General features: G+C 37.2%; 1 protein-coding gene and 1 pseudogene across 1 annotated transcript; one reads left to right on the top strand and one right to left on the bottom strand.

Annotated features, from left to right (window-relative positions):
- Positions 1-3,083: 3,083 nt before the first annotated feature.
- On the bottom strand, positions 3,084-3,258 carry LOC113928210 (annotated as a pseudogene).
- Positions 3,259-16,146: 12,888 nt separating this feature from the next.
- On the top strand, positions 16,147-20,804 carry SMIM28 (small integral membrane protein 28). The gene is made up of 2 exons (XM_027604025.1): positions 16,147-16,277; positions 20,343-20,804. The coding sequence occupies exons 1-2, from the start codon at positions 16,167-16,169 to the stop codon at positions 20,802-20,804; spliced, it is 573 nt and encodes a 190-aa protein (XP_027459826.1). The 5' UTR covers positions 16,147-16,166.
- The last annotated feature ends 1,216 nt before the right edge of the window (positions 20,805-22,020 follow it).

Genomic DNA, 22,020 nt, shown 5'->3' with positions numbered 1-22,020 from the left:
GTGTTGGCTTCTAGCTGTGTTTTTGCTATCACTTTTAGTCTAAGTCAAAGATCCACTTTTAGTTGTTTTGTACAGTATGAAAGAAGCTTTGAGTTTTGTTTCATTGCATGTAGATTTCAAAATGTTCCAGCACCATTTGTTGAAAAGATCATCCTTTTCCTATGAATTCACCTTATTACCTTTTCAAAACAACCAATAGACTGTGGATTTATTTCTGGTCTCCATTCTCCTGAAGTGGTCTAGATGCCTGTACCGCACCACACGTTGGTATATCATACCAACATGCTTACTGTACAGCTTTAAAGTCTTGATCTTACATAGTAAATCATTCAGCTTTTTTTTTTTTTCCAAGATGGCTTTGGCTATCCCAAGTCTTTCATTTCTATATAAATTTTAGAAAATCTTATTAATTTCCTAAAAAAAAAATGGGCTGGAATTTGAGTTGAGATTGCATTAGATTTGGATATCAATTCAGGGATGATTGACATCTTTTCTTTAAGGTTGTATTTATTTACTTGACAGAGAGAGAGTGAGACAGACAGAGAGAGAGCACAAGCAGCGTGGCAGCAGAGGGAGAGGGAGAAGCAGGCTCTCCACTGAGCAGGGAGCCCGATGTGGAGCTCTATCCCAGGACCCTGGGATCATGACCTACGCCAAACGCAGATGCTTAATGACTGAGCCACCCCGGAGTCCCCAGGGATCATTGACATCTTAATATTAACTCTTCTGAGCCAGAAATATAGCATATCTCTCCATTTATGAAGTCTTCTTTAATTTTTTCAGTAATATTTTGTAGTTTGTGTATAATTCTTACACATATTTTGTTAAATGTGTCCCTAAGTATTTTATGGTTTTTGCTATTATAATTTATATTTTTCAACTTCGAACAGTTTTGCTAAAATGCAGAAATACAATTGATTTTTCTATATTGACTTTATATCCTGTGACCTTAATAAAAGTCAATTATTTCTAGGAGGGTTTTTGTTTTTGTTTTTGTAAATTCCATAGAATATCTAGACATATCGTCATCTGACAATTAAAATAATTTTACTTCTCTTTTCCAATATACACATCTTTTATTTCTTTCACCAACCTTATTATACTGGATTTAGTTGCAGTAAGACGTTGAATAAGAGTGGTGAGAGAGAACATCTTTGCCTCATTCCTGACCTTAGCAGACAAGCATCAGTCTTTCATCATTAAATATAACATTAGCTGTTCTTCATCAGGTTGAGAAAGGTTTCTTTCACTCCTAGTTTGCTGAAACATTTTTTTTTCCATGAGTGCTTGAAGACTGTCAAATGTTCTTTCTACCTCTGTTGAAGCTATCATATTCTTTTTCTTTTTTTTTTTAAGTCAGTTAATATGGTGAAAAATCTGCTTAATTTTTTAATGTCAATCTAAACTTACATTCCTGGGATATACTCCATTTGGTCATTATGTTAGTCTCCTGGGGCTGCCCTAACAGACTACCACAGACTGAGGGGCTTCAACAATAGAAACTTACTATCTCACCTTTTGGAGTCTGGAAGTCCAAGATCAAGGCACTAGCAGCATTGGTTTCTGGTGAGACCTCTCTTCCTGGCTCGCAGATATCCATGTTTTTGCTGAGTTCTCACATGGCCTTTCCTCTGTGCACATGCAGACAGAAAGATCTCTGGCATCTCTCCCTCTTCTTATAAGGACATCAGTCCTATGGGATTAGGGCCACAGCTTTATGACTTCACTTACCCTTAGTTATCTCTTTAAAGGCCCCATCTCCAACTGTGGTTACGCTGGGGGTTAGGTCTTCAAAATATGAATTTTGAAGGGGACACAATTCAGTCCGTAACAGTCATGATGTATTATTATCATATATTGCTGGACTTAATTTGCTAACATTGTATTAAGGATTTTTACATCTATATTCATTAGTAATATTGGTATGTAGCTTTCTTTTCTTGTCATGCCTTTGATTTTGGTATCAAGGTGATGGTAGCCTCAGAGACTGAATAGTGAAGTGTTTTCTTTCTCTTCTAGTTTTTAGAGGGGTATTTGTAAAACTGATGCTGTTTTTCCTAAAATGTTAAGTAGAATCACCAATGAATACATCTGGGACTGGAGTTTTCTTTTGGGGAAGGTTTTAAATTATGAATTTAACTTCTTTAGTAGATAGTGGCTATTTAGGTTATCTATTTTTTTCTTTATATAACAGCTTTATTGAGCTGTAATTCACATATCATATTATTCACCCATTTAAAGTGTACAATTCAATGTAATTTTTAGATTCAAAAAGTTGCATGACTACCATCCCAGTAAATCTTAGAACATTTCCAGCACCTCAAGCCCCATATACTTTAGCTATCACCCGCCCCCTCACCTGCCCTGAAGCAATCACCAATCTACATTCTGTCTCTCTAGAATTGCCTATTCTGGAGATTTCATATAAATGGGATCATATAATATGTGGTCTTTTATAACCGGTTTCTTTCACTTAGCATGATGTCTTCAAATTTCACCTATATCATAGCATGATGTAGCAGTACTTCATCTCCTTTTATGGCTGAATAATAGTCCATTGGATGGGCAGACCACATTTTATTATTCATCAGTTGACAGACATTTGGGTTATTCCTACATTTTAGTTATTATGAACAATGCTGCTATACATATATGCATACAGGTTTTCATTTCTCTCCCATAGATAATCTAGGGATGTAATTGCTAAACCTGTTTTCGAGTGAGCTTTGGTAGGAATTTATTAATTCATTTAAATTGTCAACTTTATTGACCTGAAGTTGCTCATAACATTTCCTTATTGTTTTTTAAATATCTGAAGTAGTAATGCTCCCCTATCATTTGCAAATTAGCAATTTTTGCCCTCGTTTCTTGATCTGGATAAATGTTACTTTTATTGATTCTTTTCAAATAACCAGGTTTTAATTTCATTAATTCTCCTTATTTTTGTCCATTTTCTATTTCTTTGATTTCTACTACTGTCTCTGTTATTCTCCTTCCCACTTCTTACTTTGTGTTTAATTCACTCCTTTTTCAAGTTCTTAAGGTAACAGTTCAAAATATTTTTTAATTTTGTGATTTCTTCTTTAATCCTTGTTATTGAAAATTGTGTTAATTTCCAAATATTTGGAGATTTTCCTTATATCTTCCTATTGATCTCCAATTTAAATTCCAGAGAACATGATTTCAACTCTTTTCAATTAGCAATAATCACGCCTCGGAGAAACCTCATTGGCTATGACACTGCCACTGTGCAAAGCTCAACTCTTTTCTATTTAAGAATTTTTATTGTCCATAATATGGTCTGTCTTGTTGAGTACATCATATAGACCTGAAAAGAATTCATATCCTACTGTTGTTGGGTGGAATGGTCTATAAATACTAACTAGGTCAATTATACTGAGAGGAAATGTTAAAATCTCTAACTATAATTGTGAATTTGTCTATTCCTTCTTTTAATTTCTTTTGCTTTTGCCTCAGATATTGAAGTATGGTTGTTAGGTGTATATATTTAGGATTATTGTATCATCTTAACAAATTGACCCTTTTATTAGTAGTCTTTAAATCTCTGTTAATATTTCTTGGGCTGATATCAATTTATATTAATATTAGTGATGTTAATCATTAGGTTAATTATTGCATAGTAATTTGTTTTTATTCTTTCCTATTTAACCTATTTGCATCTTTTTATTTAAAGTTGATTTTTTGGAAAGGTTACCTTTGGGTAATGCGAACTGAGCAAAAACATCAGCCCATGAAAGCGTTGCTCCCAGAGAAATATGAGAAACAACCAACAGCTAGATGGAAGGGCAGCAGAGTCAGGATATCCCGAAGTCAGGTAAATGAGCCCTTCAAGAAGAGAGCATTCAGTACGAATACCAAGTAGGATAAACACTGGAAATGGTCCACCATCAATTTGAAAGTTGTAATGACTTTTATCAGACTAATTTCAGGACAAGGGTGAGGGCAGAAGCCAAACTGTACAAAGAGCAATTGGGAGAAGGGAAGGCAGGAGAGATGACTATTTTTAAATTGTGGAGGTAAGGAGAACAACAATGAACACACAGAAGGAACAATGACCTAAGAAAAAAATTAAAGTTCTTGTTTTGTTTGTTTCAGGATGGGAGATAATCTAGTGCTTATGGACTGAAGGGAAATCATTTGAAAGAGAGAGGCTCAATAGTGACTATCTGCTAGGGTTGGGGGGGTAGATGTGGCCTCCTATGGTATGACAGAAGGGGACAGGAGTGAGTGTGTGTGTGAGAGAGAGAGAGAGAGAGAGAGGAGGAATATGTTGGAAAAGGAGAATAGGATCCCAGGAGGGAGGAGACTGGGTTGGATCATAGGTTGGGGGCAGACCTAGGGCAGCAGAACTCGCTTCGGACCGAAAGGACAGCTTTTCCTTAGCACAATCCGCACCGTGGTGGATGAGAAAAGATGAGGAAAGTTGACTCAAGTGAGGATAAAATTCTTGCCTAATAGTTGTTTTAGAGAGAAAAACTGAGCCCAAGAGAAAAGAAGGGCGGTTGGCAAAGAATTTAAAGAGCATGGGGAATGTTTGGAAATGAGTGAGAAAAGAGCTGGTGGTATATTTATTTTAGAAGCCCGTTCCTTACATCCATGTTTGGTTTAGATGCCTTCTTTTATGGTTCTCGGTGCTCTTTGAGATTACATCTGCCCGAATGCTTCCCATTGACCTCTACCTGTTCATTTGCTCGTCCCACACACAACTACAAGCTTCTCTGGGCAGAGACTGTATTATGTAAACATAATGCCTAGAACTTAACAAACATCCAGAAGAAATTTTACTCAGTCCTAAAAAAGAATGAAATCTTGCCATTTACAACCACATTCACGGACCTAGAGAAATAAGTCAGTCAGAGAAAGACAAATACCATATAATTTTACTCATGTGGAATTTAAGAAACAAAACAAATTAGCAAAGGGGAAGGTGGTGGGTGGGGAGGGCACCAAGAAACAGACTCTTAACTGTAGGGAACTGATGGTTTCCAGAGGGGAGGAGGGGGATGGGTGAAATAGGTGGTGGACATTAAGGACTGTCCTTATGGTGTGCCCTGGGTGATGTATGGGATTGTGGAATCACTATATTGTACACCTGAACTTAATGTGACACTGTTAACTAGAATTAAAATTAATACTCAAGAAAATAATAAATAATAAAATACTACTACTAATAATAAAAAATACTCAATAGAAATACTTGCTTAAGAAATGACAAAGATACTGCCAAGTAATAAAGGATCTATACCACTTGCTGGGTGGTTAATTTAGAATTTGAAGCCCTGAACTTAGACTTCACTACCTAAGAACCCTCTAAACAATAGTATTCTATAACTCAGGGACTAAGGGATAAAGTGTTCCAAATTTCAATTCAATACAAACTGCTTATTATGTTATAATAATCATAACAAATATCTATTTGCAGGGAGAACTACCAACAGGAGTCTTAAAAATATGTGTAAAGTATAAGTAAAATATATAAAGGCAAGAAATTGAAACATGATTCAACAAAATTTTGAGTTATAAATACTGCTAAAAGAATGAGCCTTAAAATGAGAATGCAGATTAAACTTGGCATTTCAAACCCAGTGTCCCCAAATTAAATCACCAGTATCCCAATTGTATGTCAAAAAATGGGACTGTTAAATAATGCACATTTCAATTCAAAGGCTTTCATCTGGATAAATTGAGCCATAAACTTATTAATGCCTTGATCCTCCATATTTCAACAGCAATACCCTAGAGTATACAAATATCTTTCTAAATCACCTAGCCTAACTCTTGAGAAACTACACAGCACATACCCCTAACCCAGAACAATATCTAAACCTTTTATTGTTAAGAACATCAATCTCACTGTTCCCCCAACCAAAAACAATGTAAGATTTTACTTACATATTTTAACAAATATCTGCCCCAAATATAAATCTGCCCCAAGACAGTCAGCTCTCAGAAACATGTCCAATGGTGAGACATGTCACATATAAGAACGCTTTCACCAGGGAAGAAATGGATGTTCTACTAATGGACTTTCCAGGGTTTGAAAACATGTTGGTTATATGATGGAAAGGATTTTTCCCTCACTCTAGCACAGACTTATTGTGAAACACTGGCCCAGTCACACAGCTTCAGTTTCCTCTCTATAAAATGAAGGGGTTGGACTAGAACTTAAGCAATGTTCACTGGAAAACTAGATCTGAAAATGAGTCCTGCCCCCAAAAAGTTCCATGATCAAATAAGATTAAGAAATGCTCTATCGTATAGCAATGCACAGCAGGACACTCGAGAATCTGACAGGCAAAGTAACGTGCATATGAAACTAGAGCAGAGATCACCATGGAATTGGAAGGCTGAGCCTGAGGCTTCCAATAAGGCAAACAAGCTACATCTGCAACTCCCACATTTAATCTGGAATTCCCAAGTGTAGTTGAAGTGATCCCATGTTGGTGTTGGACCCATCAGTACTGAATGCAAATCAACTCTAGGGAAAGCACCTTCAATTTAGTATCTCAGGATTCTCCCACGTCAGGTTCAACAAATTATGAACTCCCAATTGTAAAAACTACCAAACACACAGGGAAAATACATTCTTACTCTAAGAGAGATTAAGCAAAAATAAACAGACTTTGACTCTAAAGGATTCAGATATTTAAACGACCAGATAAAAAAATCAAGTTATAAGAAATAACAGGTTCCAGAAACAAAATCTAGGAATAAGAGACTATAAAAAATTACCAACCACTTTTAAGGGGGAAAACCCTAAATCATCTAGAAATGCAAAATATCATTGTTCAAATTTAAAACTTAAGGATGGATGTGTTTCACAGCTAATCAGACTCCAAGGAGATGAGAATTTACTAACTAGTTGATAAATGCAGAATCAAAGATATGGAACCTGGGAAGAGAAGTTAAAAAGATATGGAAAACAGAATGAAAAGGTCTAAAATATATTTAGTAACAGTATCAAAAGGAATGAAAGAAAAACAATAGGATAATTATTCCAAAGTTTCCAAAAAGGAAATGGAATACATGAACTATAGCTATATAAAATGCAACTTGTAATAAGATTTAAATAAAATATCTTCACCTTTAATTGCATAATGATATTAAAGGCCAAAAACAAAGAGAAAACTTTAAAGGCAGCCAGACAGAAGAGATAGACCAGTTACAAGGGCCTAGCAAAGATAATTAGCTTCTTAACATCAGCTACTGAAGCCAGCCGTACAATATCTTCAAAATGCCAATAAAAATATCTATCCATCTGGAAATATTTGCTCAGAAAATCTATCATTCAATAATGAGAGTAAAATAAAGATACACATTTTTTTTTAAAGAGTGATTTTATTCCTTCATAGAAGGAAGATGGATAATCATTGCTGAAGGAAAGTCTGAGATGCAAGAAGGATAGTAAGCCAAGGAATTTGTAAATATATAGGTAAATCTAAACAAGAATATCTGACAACAGTATCTTATATTTGGACTTTAAAAAGAACAGAACTGAAATGAACTATCAAGCTACAAAAAGACATGGAGAAATCTTAAATGCACATTGCTAAGTGGAAGAAGCCAAGCTGAAAAGATACATACCTTATGACAACTATATGACATTCTAGAAAAGGCAAAACTATGGAGACAGTAAAAAGATAAGTGATTGCCAGGGGGTAGGGGTGGAGGAAGGGATGAATAGGCAGAGCACAGGGAACATTTGGGGCAGTGAAACCATTATTCTGTATGATACTGCAAAGGTAGATACATGTCATTGTACATTTGTCAAAGCCCATAGAATGTGCAATAGAGTGAAAACTAAACTAAGGACTTTAGTTAATCATAATGTATTAATATTGGTTCATCGATTGTAACAAATGTACCACACTAATACATGATGTTAAAAATAGGGGAAATTTGGGGTGGGGCAAAGGGCTTATGGGAATTCTGTACTTTTTACTCAATTTTTTCTATAAACCTAAAACGACTAGAAAAACAAATTAAGTCTATTAATTTAAAAGAAAAAAAACAACTAAAATATCAAATCATTTGAGCTGGGGGGTAAAGCTAAGGTGATCTAAGCTCTTTGAATTCTTTGAAAAAAAAAAAAAGATCTCATTAACATATTCAGAACCCCACAACCAACAATTAGAGCAGCCACGGTTTCCAACCACACATGGAACATTTAAAGAAAAACTAACCACATTTTTTTAATTTTATTATTTATTTTAATAATTTTTTAACCACATATTTTTATTAAGTTGTAAAATTTTAAAGAACTGCTATCACATGAATATATTCTCTAAAAACAATGAAACTTAGTTATAAATCAAAAATAAGTATGAATAGAAAATCCTCTGACCGGTAGAAATTAAATGCATGTGTAAGTCTTGGGTCAAATAAAAATCACAGACCTGTACCTCTGAAACAAATAATCCATTACATGTTAATTAAAAAAATTTAAAAAGTAGAAGTTTAAAAATACTCAGAACTAAATAATAAAAGTTCTATATAATAAAATTTGGAGGAGGCAGCTAAAGCAATAGTCCGAGGGTAACTTATAGCCCTAACTGCTCATAAAGAAAATAAGACTAAAAATGTCCAGAGTTAAGCATTCATCTCTAGAATTTAGGGCCATCAGAACAGCAAAATAAATTCAAAGAAAAAAAAAAAGAAATACAGTGAAACTTAGTGAAATAGAAAACAAAGAATCCGGAAGCCCAATACAGTTTTTAGAAAAGATTAATACAACTGACAAACCTGCAGTCTTGTTCAAAAATGAAAAAAAAAAATAGGAAGCACAAATGAAACTGGGGACGGAAAAAAAGGACATAACCATAGATACGGGTGTGATTTAAAAAGAATTAACGTCAATGATGCCAATAACTTTGAAGACATAAAACTGATCAATTTATAGAAAAATAAAAGTTTTTAGATATGTGAAACCTTACCAAGCTTCTAGGAGTCAGAATTAAACAAAAAAGTATACCCAGAGGTATTGTTCCCTCCCACCCCGAACACCACATTCCCATTTCTCCATCCATAGAGATGCTTATTCTTTTACAGAGCTGCATGGTATGCCTTTGTGTGAATGCACCATAGTTCAGCCGTTCTCCTACATATGGGCATTGATGTCATTTCAAATCCTACTACTTCTCATGAAAGTCTGACAAGAAAATTCAGTGGTTATTCAAAAGCTGATTACCCAGATTTTGAATCATTTATATCCTTTGTTATTTCTTTCAACTTTTATTTTTCCTTCTCGGTTAAAACCTCAAAAGAGAGCAGGATCAATAAGAGAAATGTAATGTGGGGCCATGGACAAGTTCTCCTGGGACGTTGTTGCCTTATTAGCAACAGAGAGTATAATAGTATAATGCTAACTGAAATAAGTCAGAGAAAGACAAATGCCATATGACTTTACTTATATGTGGAATTTAAGAAACAAAACAATGAACATATGGGAGTGGGGGGGAAGAGAGGGAAACAAACCATAAGAGACTCTTAAAGATCGAGAACATACTGAGGGTTGATGGAGGGCGATGGGTGGGGGGATGGGCTGACGGGTGATGGGTATTAAGGAGGGCACTTGCTATCATGAGCACTCGGTGTTGTATGTAAGTGATGAATCACTGAATTCTACTCCTGAAACCAAAATTGCACTGTGTGTTGACTAGAATTTAAATAAAAACTCCAAGGAAAAAAAAGAAAATACATCCTTAAATTGCCTTAAGTCTGTCTATAAAATACTATTTGGAATAAACAGGACAATATTTTAGACCCATGTGTGTGGAAATGTGGCTAAAAGGCCCATTTTTTTTCACATATGTAAGTTCCTGAAATGAGACAGTAAACAGAAATACTGCTATGGGTTAATTAACCACAAAAAGTGAATGAAGTTATAAATAAAATTCTCGCACAATCCAAATGGTCCCGCCAACTGGTTGCCCCTGAAAAGAATTTCCATAATTCTATCTGTAATCACAAACCCACCAAAGGTTTTATTCTGTTCACCTACGTGTGTGTTTGTAGGAGGGGTAGAGGATATTTAGGTTTTGTTCTTAGCATTTGGGCAAACTCACACAAGTATGGACTGAGGTCTATAGGGGAAAGAATACTGGGAACCTACACACTGTGACTTTAATTATATCATCATTTCAAAAACACAGAAATGCTTGCTGAAGGAAGAGATTTTGTCTCAATTATCAGGCTGCACATGAAAACAGCCCAGATGTATTTGGAATTCATTTCTCTTATTTCAAATTATGAAGTCAAATCTATCGAGCATTCTCATATGATAGTATTCCCAATCGGAGGGAGAAGACCTTGATACAAACGAGGACTTCAAAACACGTATTTAAATCAGAGTTGGTGGATGTTCTATAGGTTCTTCTGTATGTCCAACAGTAGCTACTCCTTATTCAGGAGCTGTCATATCCCAAACATACGCCACTTATGTTATTTGTTCCATTCTAAACTACTTGCCGAATTTTGGGTTCAGATTAAAATTTCCCCAAGAGCATTTTGGATATTTTAAGTGACTTTGCTTAAATGTGCGTTATTGGGAGCATCTTTTGGGGGATTCGGATGAGCTCCAGTGAATGGTGCAGCCCAGTGTATAGGCCCACGGATTCCCAAGGGCCGGCCCTGTTGAGTTTGGGCAGAGACCTCCACAGAGCAGGGAAAAAGTCCAGTACCTAGATGTAGTTCCAGCAGCTCCCAGGTCACCCCAAAGGGCGCCCTCTGACCAGTACCTGCAATCCAATAACCCTCTGGTGAGGTCATCTGACAGTATTCAATAGAGTAATGGAGACCACATGTAAAAGGAGACTCGGTAATTCATTCTTCCCAAAACATTTGAGTGCAACACTGCATGTCAGGCCTGGGCATCCAGAGAAGTGACAAGACAATTGTTTGTCCTCTATTAGGGAGGTCAAAGAAAGACTTTCAGACAACTTCAACACAGACTAAAACTTGTGAACTAATGAGAGCATGTGTATGGCATGGGAGCCAGCCATAGGAGGTGGTCGTTGACTGTGTCTGGGCTGATGGTGACAGAGGCAAACCAGGAAAGGTGTCAAAAAAGAAATGATGGTAGAGAAAGGAGTTTGAAGGCAACTGATTTTTCCTAAGAGGCCTTGTATTTATAACCATGCAACATTTGCCAGCTCTAGGTTTTGCATCAAGCTGAAGGCAGCTACACGTGGGAGAAAAGGAACAGCCCTCATCATCTTAGACTTCCTTTGCCTCACACAGTGAGGCATGAGGACACCCAGACCTGGCTCCAGGAATTATAGAATCTAGGAAAAACTGGGAAAAATTGTCCCCAAGATTGTTTAATCCTTAATCTCCTAATCTGCAAAATTAGGAAGAATTCTTTTAATTCAGAGTTGTAAAAAAAGATAGGTAATATAATAATATATGACAATTTAGGAATTAAATAATGGGGTTCCTTCACCCCAGCTAACCCATGCCCTGTCATATATATGAATAAAGAAAACATGCATAGACAAATTACATGAGGATTTTTAATCTAAATGTATCTACCTACCTAGTTCCAGTTTTAAGTTCAAGAATATCCAAGTATCCAATATCCAAGATAGTCAAGTATCAAGAATATGATTTCCAAATATTTGTGATCATTATTCTATTTTAAATATACCTAGATTTTCCCTGATTCCAGGTATAGAAAAAGTAAAGGCCAAATGCTTGAAAATACCCAAGTTCATTACCAGAGGACACAGTAAGCTTATACATTTCATATCCTGCTTTTGATTTGGGGGAATAATTGAGACTTTTAAAAATATTCTTCCATTGTAGACAGGAATTTAAAAATAGTTGACTGAAGGAACTTTCTGGAGTGATAGAAATGTTTTATATCTTGTTTTATGTGGTGATTACAGGGGTAAATAAAACTGTCAAAATTCATCAAACAGAACACAGAAGATCTTTGCGCTAAGATTCACCAAAATTTGCATGTAAGAAGGCTAAGATTCTATTTTATGTTAATTACAGCTTCATAATATGTTTTTTTAATCTTCTGTTCAAAATGGAAATCTTCCATTTCTGTAAGTGTTCTTGTTTTTCCAAAGTAAACTTCAGTAATTTTTCCTTTTTTATTGTCATACTTGTTTGGTTTTTAAAAAAATCATTTCCGGCATATCTTCCTCATTCAGTCCATTATTGCTAGCGGATTTAGTCACATTGTTTAGGTCTCTTCCCTTCCAGATTATCAGGGACAAAGTCGAAGAAAACCCAAGGCCAGATCTGCTGACCCTTAGGTGAACCCTTGGTCTCCATGGAACTCTGGTTCAGGCAGAGTGATTCATCACAGCGCTGCCTGCCATCTACTGATTAGTTTTCAGTCCTCCTAATCAAATATAAGCTTATTTAATTCCTATAATAGCATCTTGAGAAAGTGCACTGACCAGTTTGCTAAAATTCAAATGTATTTACTAGTTTAGAATTAAATATGGGAAAAAAAAAAACCCTACTGCTGTTCTATAGACATCTTTAATTCATTTCAAGCTTCCCTGACTAGGAGTTCTCAGGGACTTTTCTCCATTATTGACCCAGAAGATGAAATATGTCACACAACTAAAGCAGACTGCCCTGGGTCCAACTGCTCCACAAACTAGCAAAACCGGAAAACCAACAAGTCTTGGTAATTCTCGAAAATAGAATATCTATATTTATAGAAAAATTACCAATGTTGATCAGCAAAAAGAACCATAGTTCCACACAAAAAAAAAACAACTTATAATTCCACCACTTAGGAAAAATACCACTGTTAACATTTTTTCTATATGCAGAGGCATGAAAATTTGTAATAAACATGCAATTTTCTAACAAGTTTGTCTTAATTGTGGTAAGCATGTTTACATTTTTCTGGGCTTTCCTTTCAGATGATAATCTGTCTTTATATGTGGATATTTTATTAGCTAAGTCTTTTGTGGAATTTTTAAAAATCTTGTTTGTTATTCTAGACATTCAAGGTAGTGCTAAAACATCTTTCAACAACATAATATCTTTGAGTATTCATCAGATTGTTTCTTTAGGATGAATTCTTAGAATTGTTGAGGGTTGACATATATTGATGATATCTTTTTTCCAATAATCTATTAACTTGTTTTTTTTTATGTTAGTCACCATACAGTACTTCACTAGTTTTTGATGTAGTGTTCCACGATTCATTGTTTGCCTATAACACCCAGTGCTCATTGCAATAATCTGTTAACTTGTTCTGAGTATATAACTCTTAACTCTACTGCCCTATCCAGCTACTCATCAATCTTTTGCTCCCCTTTCAAGCAAAAATAACTCAAGATTGTTGATATTCACTATCTCCAATTCTGCTCCCCCCCCTTACAACCACGCCAATCAAACTTTGCCCCAACCACTCCACCAAAACTACTCTTGTCCAAATACCCAGGAACACCCCTTCCCCAAACCCATTTTGTTAAATCCAATAGTAAATCTCAGCCATCATCTTACTTGATTACACAGTACCTACATTTTGAGATCATTCCCTCCTTCTAGAAACATTTCTTCCCTTGGATTCTAAGACACCACACATTCTTGCGTTCTCTTCCATCTCACTGCCACTCCCTGTCTCCCCATCCTATTGACTCTCATTCTCTTGGTGATCTCACTAAGTCTTGAAGTTTTAAATACCATCTCCTTGCCAGTGAGTTCCAACTGTTGACTGTGGTCTAGTCCTCACTCCTGAACTCCAAATTCTAATATCCAAACTCACACATATTGCAAACCTACCATGTCCAAACGCAACTCTCTTTATTCCTCTTGTGTAAAAACAAAACAAAACAATACAACACAACCTGCCCCATCTGGTCTTTCTCCCTCTCTATAAAGGAGAATGGTCATCCTTCCTATTGCTCAAGGCTAAAACAGAATCCTCCTTGATTTTTTTTTTTCCATTCTGTACCACTTTCAGTTCTTCCAGAAATCTTGTTGCCTCTATTCCTAAAATGTATCTAGATTTCACCATTTCCACTGCTACTACGCTGGTCCATTATTTCTCCCCTGAATTATTAAAAGAGGCCTTAGCTGGTCTCCGTGCTTTTGCCCTAATCCCTATACCTATTTCAAACACAGATGAGCCTGAGTGATCCTTTTAAAATGGAAGTCTGATCTTATCACTCCTCTGCTCAAAACTCCACATGGCTCCTACATTTTACTTAGAGTAAAAGCTACAAGTCTTACAATGCTCTATAAACCCTCTACTCTGTGCTGCCCTATGACCTCCCACAAATCCTCTCTCTCTTAATATCCTACTTTTTTCCTGGCTTACTGCTCCAGCCACCCTGACCTTCTAGCCATTCTGAGAACTTACCAGGCATGTGACCTCAGGGCCTTTGCACTGGCTATTCCTGTGGTCTGCAATACTTTACCATCTGATAACTTCATGGCTGAATCCCTTGCATTCTTCAGCTTTTTGTGCAAATATCACTTTCCCTGAGGTCCTAGTTGACTTCCCCCTTTAAAAGTGCCCCTCCTTCAGCATTTACTCTGCTCCTTTGCTTTTCTCCATAGCATGTATCACCTTCTGATAAATATTTTATTTATGTGATTTGTTTCTCTTAGTCCCCAGAAATATAGCCAGAAGAGCAGGAATTTGTATCTGATTCATTCAATGCTGGAGGAGGGTCCAACATTACAGGTGCATATTTAATGCTTTTGATCCAGATTTCCAACTTGCTTCTTAAGAAATGAAGGTACTGAAGTTGATAGGGTGGAGGAAGAGTTGAGGACACAGTATTAGCAAAACCACGACATGTGGGAAAAAAAAAAGTAAAAGAGCGCACTGATGGCCAGGTGCTTTGGGTATCCCAGTGTGGGGGTACAAGCCTGGCTTAAAATAGGAACACATCAGTGGGACAAGGCAATATTTTAACTGAGAGCACAAAATCAACTTGCTCCACAGTAAGAACTAAAAGGACAAAGTGATAAAGGAGTTCCACGCTAGGATACTGATCCAGGCACTGGGAAACTTAGTGAAAACTTCTACCACAAATGAGAAGTTTGGCTAAGAGCCAAACTGTATCAAGGAGGGATGCAGTCTTTGAAAGGGTAATGAAAATGATGGCTCCTTCCCAGAAATTGGATCTATCTAAAAGTGTAGTGAGTTCACTACCCTAACCCCAAAACCTCTCCGTGGGCCCCCATGGGCCAGTGGTGGAGAATCCTAATTAAGAAAAAAAAAAATCCTAGTTAGGAAATACTCTTTCAGCATCGTGACAGTTGCTTCGATGGAAATGATGCTTAGATCAGGATGTGGGTAGTTGCAATATTGAATTGTAAGTTGTTGAATAAATATTTGAAACTGAAGTTTATTCCACTAAAGAGAATCCAACCACCATGTCTTAAATGTTCAACTCTCCACAAATATGTAGAATTAAACATCCCAAAGTTATCTCAGTGAATATTCAAATTGAAAGTTTCTTATTTTAAGCTTAGTATAAATAATTTTATAAAGTTCTCAAGATAATCAAAAGGAAGACTAAGTATTAGTAATTTGATTTTTTTTTTTTTTTTTAGTTGAGACCAGCAAATATTTCTTGCAAACAATCCGAGCTATTGTCTGTCTGGCTTCTGCACAACTTTATCATTAGCATCTTTCATCTAAATAATTCACTAAAAAGTTATAAAAGAGTCTTGCTTCTCTACCAAATACCCTTCTCTCTGTATCCTAGAACCCAGAAATAACTAAAGGAAATTCAGCTGGGGTAGTTTTTCTTGCTGAGCTGTTATCTCTGGAGAGGGATGTGGGAAGGGAAGGGAGAGGGTCTTCTTATATCCCAATATAAACAGCTTTTACTCACTGAGACCATCCACTGCACTGTAATAACGCAAATGCAGAGAACTCCTCGGTCTGAAATCTATTCCGTGTCTGACATCTGATGCCAATCCTTACAGTGATAAAGGCCACAAAACAAATGCAGAGGCACTGAATTTAAATATAGCCAGCCCCAAGAGGTCTCTCTGGTTGATTTCTTTTCCCGGTTGCCACTCATCAGAGAAGGAGTTTACCAACAGCCATCAGCCGAGCACATCCAAGCTGGATCCAGGTCAAGAGCAAGCAGTACTGTTGAAATCTGGGCAGCGAGGTGGAAGGGTGGTCAGTGCAACAGTCGGATGGAAACATGCAGGGCCTGATGGCCAGTAGCTGGAGGAAGTTTGGCCACGCCGGCAGGGGGACGTATGAGAGGTTAACGAGTGAACCAAGCCGACCTCTTCCAGAAACCCAGCTGCAGGTCTGTATCTATAACTTCAGGCTTTTCTTCCCCAAAGTGTTTCTTGTCAGCTTTAAAACCAATTATGCCTATATTTTTAGGATCTTAAAACTTAGTGGCAGCATTTTCCTTTATGGGTAGGACAGAAATATTCACTCACTGACTGGTGTGGTCTAAGGAAGTAACTGGGAAGTTGTATTCTTTTGACAAGGATGGATTCAAGTAAAACTTGCCACAAATAGTTCCAAGAACACCTGATAGATCAAATTTATCAAAAAACACCTGAGGGGAGGAGTCAACAAATCTTTAAGCCTTGGTTTTAGGACTTTGTTCTTTGCACAGTAAAGCAATGTCTACATACACAGTAATGAGAGGCTCCCTTTGGCTGTAGAATGACAGTGTTTCTAGGAGTTAGGAGAAGCCAAGGCTCTTACCTCCGGCAGGGTAGCAGAGGGTTAAGGAGGTTTTTGTCTCTAAGAAGTGCAGCAGCTGCTTTGCTTTGTCTGGGCAATCACCAAAGAAGGCTCAATCTGAAGCGGCAGAAAGGAAAAATATTTGTAGAAACCCAAGAACTCAATTTTATGATCAGGAGGGAAATGAGGAATCCTGCCCCACAAAAAGAGGGAAACAAAACTATTTTCTTGTTGTCTGGAAAACCAACTGACAAGGCTAATATTTAAGTTCTCCCAAACTACCTTTTTACAGAGAGATATTTTTTATATATATTTATATATTATTTGTATTTAACACTTATAATTGCATATATATAACTGTGATTTTTATACCCTTCAACAGTCACACTTTTAACTGAATATTTTAAAAAATATTCCCCAAACAAGAAAGCCCTTGAGTCAATATATGCATCAGAAATATTAAAAGTTAAGAAACAACTTTGAGGGAAGCGAACAAATAAGAACATTTGACTAGAAAAGCAGACATCTTTTCTGCACTTAAAAAAAAATCCAAAACAATTTGAACCAATATACCAAGAATTAGTAAAAGAGAAAATTAAGGAGACCATCATAAATTTTTCCTGTCGCTCTGTGCTTCTCTTAACTGGAACACAAGAGGAGTTATCTCAAGAAATTGTCCGAATTTGCCATCTTAGATAAGTCTTTTAGTGCCACTTGATATTTGGATAAATTTGACTCAACCAATGGAAGTGCCGATTACAGGAGGAGACTGTGGCTCTTCTCCTTCTGAAATTTTGCAACTAATTGCAAAAAAAAAAAAAAATGCAACTAATACTGATAAATACCATAAGTGGCATAGCCCTAAACAATAGGGTCTATTACACAAAATCTTTTAAGTAGAACATTAAGTATCTTTATATTCTATGCATCTTGAACTTACAGAGTATTTAAAATTTGATGCCCACAGCTGCTTAGAAACTATTATCATTCATATAATTGATGGAGAATGACAAAAACTAAGTCATGCATAATAGTCCATATTTATCAAGGTTGAAGAGTGTTTTTTTTAAAATATTTTATTTATTTATTTGACAGAGAGAGACACAGCGAGAGAGGGAACACAAGCAGGGGGAGTGGGAGAGGGAGAAGCAGACTTCCCACTGAGCAGGGAGCCTGATGTGGGGCTCGATCCCAGGACCCTGGGACCATGACCTGAGCCAAAGGCAGACGCTTAACGACTAAGCCACCCAGATGCCCCCGAAGAGTGTTTCAGAAGCTTTAATGTTTTTAACGATTCATCTAGAGAAAAAGCCTAAACAAAGTTAAATTGCTTTTGAGTCCAACTTGATTTTTTACTAATGGTAGTAAATTGTTTATGAGTTCATCTATTCTTATAGCTTTTGTAATCAAAGTCCTATTACATCACAACAGATTTTAAGTTAATAGTTTTGATAGATTATGTGTAAGAAAACAGAAAGAACCCATAACTTAGAAATATAAAAATCACACACATAAAATATATTGTTACTAAAATATTTTTTCTGAAAAAATATATTAAAATATAAATATAGTAATGTTAGTTTCTTTTTTTTTTTATGCTCACTGCATTTTCTAGCCTTAGCAATAAATTTCTAGACTTCTTCTGGTTATCTGTAGTATTTTATTTTCTAGTAAATTTGACCATGTGAGTTCCTGAGGTAGAAATATATAAATATCTATTATTCACCAAGTGCTTTACACACATTGATTCATTAAATTATCATGCCAACCCTCCAAAAAAGATATTATTTCCATTTCATAGAGAAGGAAATCCAGGCCCATACGGGACAAATAAATGGTTCATGGTCATGCAAGTATTAGAAAGTCCTACTAGAATTCAAAGCCAGAGCTGTCAAACCCCAAAGATGATGCTCTGTTTCCAAAAACAAAACCAAAACACACTTTTAATTTTTATGCACTTTAAGCTAAAATATCAGAACTCATATCTTACCAAGGACAAAATATCTGGCAATAATTTATAAATATTAAATAAACTATCTAATTTTGAATCAACATAACACACATAATTGTAAATTCTTCAGGAAGTAAAAAAAAAAATGATACAAACAACACTAGATAAGCCAGACTCTTAAGAGGTCACGGTCAGCAAAACAGTTGTCCTTACCCCCAAAATCAAGGAGAGATCCCTGGGCTCTCACAGTTTTATTATTATATTTTATTTTAAATAAATAGATAAAGAGCTTAGTATTTTGCTTGTTTGTTGAAACACAATATAAGGCTTAATTTTTGTGGATACAAACACATTTGTTGCTGTATGCTTTATATAACAGAGAAGCTTTTTAATACCTCACTACTAGCAGCTTTATTTAAAGCAATGTCTCCACAATTTGGAACAGTACTTTTGTACTGCTTCTCTACCTTGCTGTTGAAGCATCATTTCATGGCTATTATATTCTTTACTCCATCAAGAACCATCATTACCTTGTGAGCTAATATTGTAAAATCAATACCTCCTAGGTTGCTTAAGAATTTATCAGCAATTTTTTTTAACTACTGACCTTTCAAGAATATTTAATTCCATGTTTACATTGAAGTCTAAGATGGGATGCCTTGCAGATGATGATATCTAACAAAGCACCAGATACGCTCACACTTTAGAGATTGTACTCTAACAACCAAAAAATTAGTGTTTATACCAGATAGAGTCCACAAATGACTTCTCCTCTGAAAGCACAGATATTGCAGAAATCTTCTCATATCTAGTTTAATAATATCCTAGACTAGGTAGGGTTTTTTTTCTTGGGGGGAGGGTATTATTTATATAAGATTCATTAAACTTTATTGTTCAATTCAGGCTTTTTTCCCTCTTGAACAGATCTAAACAGCATGTTGCAGGAATTTGGCTACCAATAGTCCCTACCCAGCCTCTTAGAGAAACTTTAGGCTGTAATAGGATACAATTCTTTTTCTATAAAGAGTTCAAAAGTTGGGGCGCCTGGGTGGCTCAGTTGGTTAAGTGGCTGCCTTTGGCTCAGGTCATGATCCCAGGGTCCTGGGATCGAGCCCCGCATAGGGCTCCCTCCTGCTTGTGCTCTCTGTCAAATAAATAAAGTCTTAAAAAAAAAAAAGTTCAAAAGTTTCCATATTGATTCTACAAATATTGCAAAAACAAATGGAAGGAATTTTAAAATCTCATTCATCATAAACGTCAGTGATCAACTCAGATTTCAAATATTATTTATATGTGATATGAACACATAACAATGTCAGAATTCATTCCCAAATTAAATCATTTAAATTCCATTTGATCCTTTTTGTGGCAATACCACATTATTGGTCTAATTCTAAATAAAATAAGGGCATAAACAGTAAGAGCTCCCGTTCAAAGAATGAGTGGTGGGCTGACCAACTAAAACCTACTCTCCTGGTTTTCCTTCCAGGGGATATTGTAGGATATTGTCAATATGTATTTTTGACATCTCAGTTCATACTTTATCACATCCATTTACTTTACTTCACATGGGCTCAAACCCATTGGCATAAAGAAATACTACAGTGATTTTCAGAGTGGGTAATGAGGATAAGGGTAACAGATGAAGAAAGAGAGGCGCTTTAGGGAACGCAGAAGTCTTCTTTCCCCATCTCCTAACCCAGCTTCGTTCCCGAATTCCAGGGCACCCAGCAGAGAAGTTCCACCAAAGACGATGTGGAGCCCTTCCTGTGCATCCTTCTTCCAGTGACCATCCTGCTCTTCCTGGCCTTCCTGCTGCTTTTCCTGTATGGCCGCTGCAAAGCCCCCAGGCCCCGGGGGCAGGTGTTGAGCCCCGACCCCCCAGCGCGCCCCGCTGCAGGGGAGGCCACGGACTTCCTGCCCGGCTTCCCGCAGAGCGGCGAGCAGGACTTCTACTCCCCGCTGCCCTGGGAGGCAGGCCTGCCCCCCTCCTACGAGGAGGCCACCAGGAATCTCCCTGGGGTGGAGGCTCTGGAGGCGGGCCGGACCCGTGAAAAGGGCTCCCCTGGCCAGGAGGGGCAAATAGAAACTGCTGGTGGGAACCATTTGAAGCACAGCTCGCCTCCCCTCCCGGAGCCCACCCGGCACCCGGCACACTCCTGGATGAATGGGCGCCAAGCTTGACAAATGTCAGTCTGGGTAACCGTTCTCAAGTTCCTTAGGGAAAATTTCTCCTAGGTTGTCCTGAGGAGGACTCGACTTGTCTAAAATATTCTCAGGGGTGTTACTCAGGGTAACACCCCTGAGAAAAAAAATAGGAAAATTCTGTGTGAACTGAGAAACAATTAGAACGACTGGTAAGCATGGGGACGAGCTCTGAAGGAAAAGAAAAAGGCTGCTAAGCCAAAGGAAACGGCTTTTCCCACCAAATAAAGTGTTTCTTCCTACACGCGTTTTTCAGGGTTTTATGGCTTCACTTCGGTGTGAAAGCTTCAAGATGGCTGGAGAATTCTAGAAGGAAAACATCTCGAGAGCTGCAGTGGTCAGTTGTGTGGTAAACGATGGTAAAGTAGGTCTCAGTAGTAAGAATGAAGGTACAGACAGACATTTGCAGACATTTTAGCTTTAAAAAAACTAATAAAGCTCTCCAAAATTATCTCCTTCCTGGTGTAGCCCTTGCTTACTTGTGTTCTAATTTGTCTCCTAGAATGGGAAAAGGAAAGGGCTGGTAGGTGGGAATGTCTCCCACCAGAACATCCTGGCCTGTCCCCCAGTGCTGTGGCAGGACAGAGGTGCTGCTTTAACAGACCGTCTTAGGGGACATGATAAGTGATTGTGTGGCCTTCACCAAGCAGCAGTAACAGGGTAGATACTAGTTTAACATGGGAAAGCAAAGGTCAAAATTTTGGATCACATAGTAAGGAGAGACATAGATTAGCTCTAACAGGGACCTCATGAATCATATGGTCCAAACTTTTGCTTTACAGGTTATCAAAACTAGAACGCAGAGAGGTTAAGTAACTTGTCTGAGGTTAAATACTTCATCAAGAGCTGGGATCAAAAGCCTCTCAGCTCTGGGCTAGAGCACCTTCCACTGCACCCAATGTTCGTCTAAGAAAATTGCAAATGTGGAATTTCAGGCCATGCTCCTGGCTGGGCATCAAAGCTCTCAGTAGGAGGAGCCCAGCTGAGTTTGGAAGGGATACAGATCTCCCTCCATGGTTTTCAAATGGGGAGGTAGAGATGGGCCATGTACCACTTAGGATGCAGATCAGAAATCCCTTGGCGGTAGTGGAGGAAGCAGGAGGGTGACGTGGATGATTCTAAAACTTGTATTTGATACTCTAATTTTCTCGGTAATCTAATTTTTTTGTTGTTTTCATAAGACAAAAACTAGGCG

This window comes from Zalophus californianus, chromosome 7 (genome assembly GCF_009762305.2).
Source record: "Zalophus californianus isolate mZalCal1 chromosome 7, mZalCal1.pri.v2, whole genome shotgun sequence".
Taxonomy (NCBI): domain Eukaryota; kingdom Metazoa; phylum Chordata; class Mammalia; order Carnivora; family Otariidae; genus Zalophus; species Zalophus californianus.
Note: the sequence above shows the minus strand (reverse complement) of the source record. Positions and strands in the feature narration are given on the sequence as shown.